This window comes from Talaromyces marneffei, chromosome 4, assembly GCF_009556855.1.
Source record: "Talaromyces marneffei chromosome 4, complete sequence".
NCBI lineage: Eukaryota > Fungi > Ascomycota > Eurotiomycetes > Eurotiales > Trichocomaceae > Talaromyces > Talaromyces marneffei.
The window spans coordinates 1543335-1545186 of NC_072351.1; the positions used below are offsets into that span (position 1 = coordinate 1543335).

General features: G+C 31.4%; 1 protein-coding gene across 1 annotated transcript; it reads right to left on the reverse strand.

Moving 5' to 3' along the window:
- Positions 1–867: 867 nt before the first annotated feature.
- On the reverse strand, positions 868–1209 carry EYB26_005613 (uncharacterized protein; the record flags this gene model as incomplete). Its single annotated transcript, XM_054264897.1, has 1 exon — positions 868–1209. The coding sequence occupies one exon, from the start codon at positions 1207–1209 to the stop codon at positions 868–870; it is 342 nt and encodes a 113-aa protein (XP_054120872.1).
- Positions 1210–1852: the final 643 nt, after the last annotated feature.

Consider the following 1852-nt stretch of genomic DNA (forward strand, 5'->3'; position numbering starts at 1 on the left):
ATAATAATTATTAATTTTAAAGATAGTAATTAGACTATTAATTAATAATAAATTAATATATTAATTAATTATAAATCTTATAGATGAATTATTAAAAATTATATAATAAGATCTAAATATATCTCTTTAATAAGAAGATATACGAATATAATATTCTAATAATCTAAGAACTCTATATTAATAAAAGAATTAATTCTTGAATATACTTACTAAAGACCTTAATATCCATCTATATATCTATTTCTATATTAATAAGTATATTAATCTAATAATATAAAAAATATAGTTTTATAATAGAGATCTAGTCTTATATTTGTCGCAATAGGATAAGAACTCACTCGTAATATGAGCATCATGATTATCCATAAAAAGTAGGCGAAAATTGTTTCCTGCTTGTTCTCTCGTGTGTTTATCGAAATGTTGAAGCCATTCATATGCAATCGTATCATTTGAATAACCTTTATCACCTATAGTGATAAGCCAGTCCTCCTCTTTTAGATATTTAAACCAGCTCTCAAGAATGGCCTTTCCAGTAAAAATAAGCATTGGAGGAATCTTATTCCCAGTAGCGCTTATACCCTCGATTGTAGAGACTAATTCTCGTGAAGAAGAGCTTGGAATCTCTCTTAAAGCATCTGGATATCTTGTTATAACTTCTTCATCTCCTCCTTGTCCAATTTGGAAGCCAGATTCGTCAAAATTCCAAATATTAGAAGGTGTGATCTTATAGTTTTGTATTGCGATTTCTAGACGGTCAAACCAGGTCTGTATGACAGCTGGGTCCTCAGCAATATGCCGTTTCGGATCGATAGTCTTTTGCTTCACTTTAACGTATTCGTTGCCTAGTCGTTTAAGAAAGCGATAGACCTAACGATCTCCGAGTTGAGGGAGACTATCCGCGTTGGGGTGCATATTTTGATGCACTTTTTCGGCGTAATTCTTTATCATGCGGACGCTTGGAGGGATTCCTCTGTCATCTAGATCATTCATCCATAGAATTATAGCGCGTTCTTGATCGTCCGTCAATCGCTTATGCGCTGGTTGTCGGTTTAGTTGAGAAGTGCCGCCTAACACACGTCGCCGGAGCCGTTGGTAATCCACACCGAATTGGCGCGCCAAAGGCTTGATTTTTTGCTTCGGATTTTTCCTAAGTATCTCTAAGGCCTCTGAGATCCTCTTTTCCTCTTCTTCGTATTTATCTGACGGCATTTTGGTGGTGTTTTGGGGGTTTGTAATGACACGGGGAGTTTGAAATATCAGAAATATCACTTATGTGACAATTTCACTTATGTGACGCGCACCCTCACCCGCTTCGCGGTGTGAGGTGCGCGCTAGCGGCACGGGTACTTATCTTATTTCTACCTTATAACCCTATAAATCTTAACAAGTACTAATATCATTAATATACTAGTATAGACTATATTAAATATTAAGTCAATATATCATTAAAATAAACTAAATACTTGCTATACATACTAATTAATAGCGCTTATAAGACTTAGATTCTATCTAATCTTACTATTATCTTAGAAATAGTTACTTTTATTAAATCTTGTATATTTACTTATATTATCTTAATATATTAGAGATATCTTTAATACATATTTAAATAGTTCTATAAATACTTACTCTATCTACTTATATTAAATTAAGATTTAGTATTGGGATAGACAACTCTGTTCTAATATCTAGTCCTTAATAGCTTATTTAGAAAATAAATTAAAAAGCTTATTAATATAATACTACAAGAGACTATTCTAGAACTTTTTTATAAAATTTTATAGTAGGTAAGTATAATAGAATAATATAAGATAGATATTTATCTTAAATCATATTTAGATCTAGCTTATAA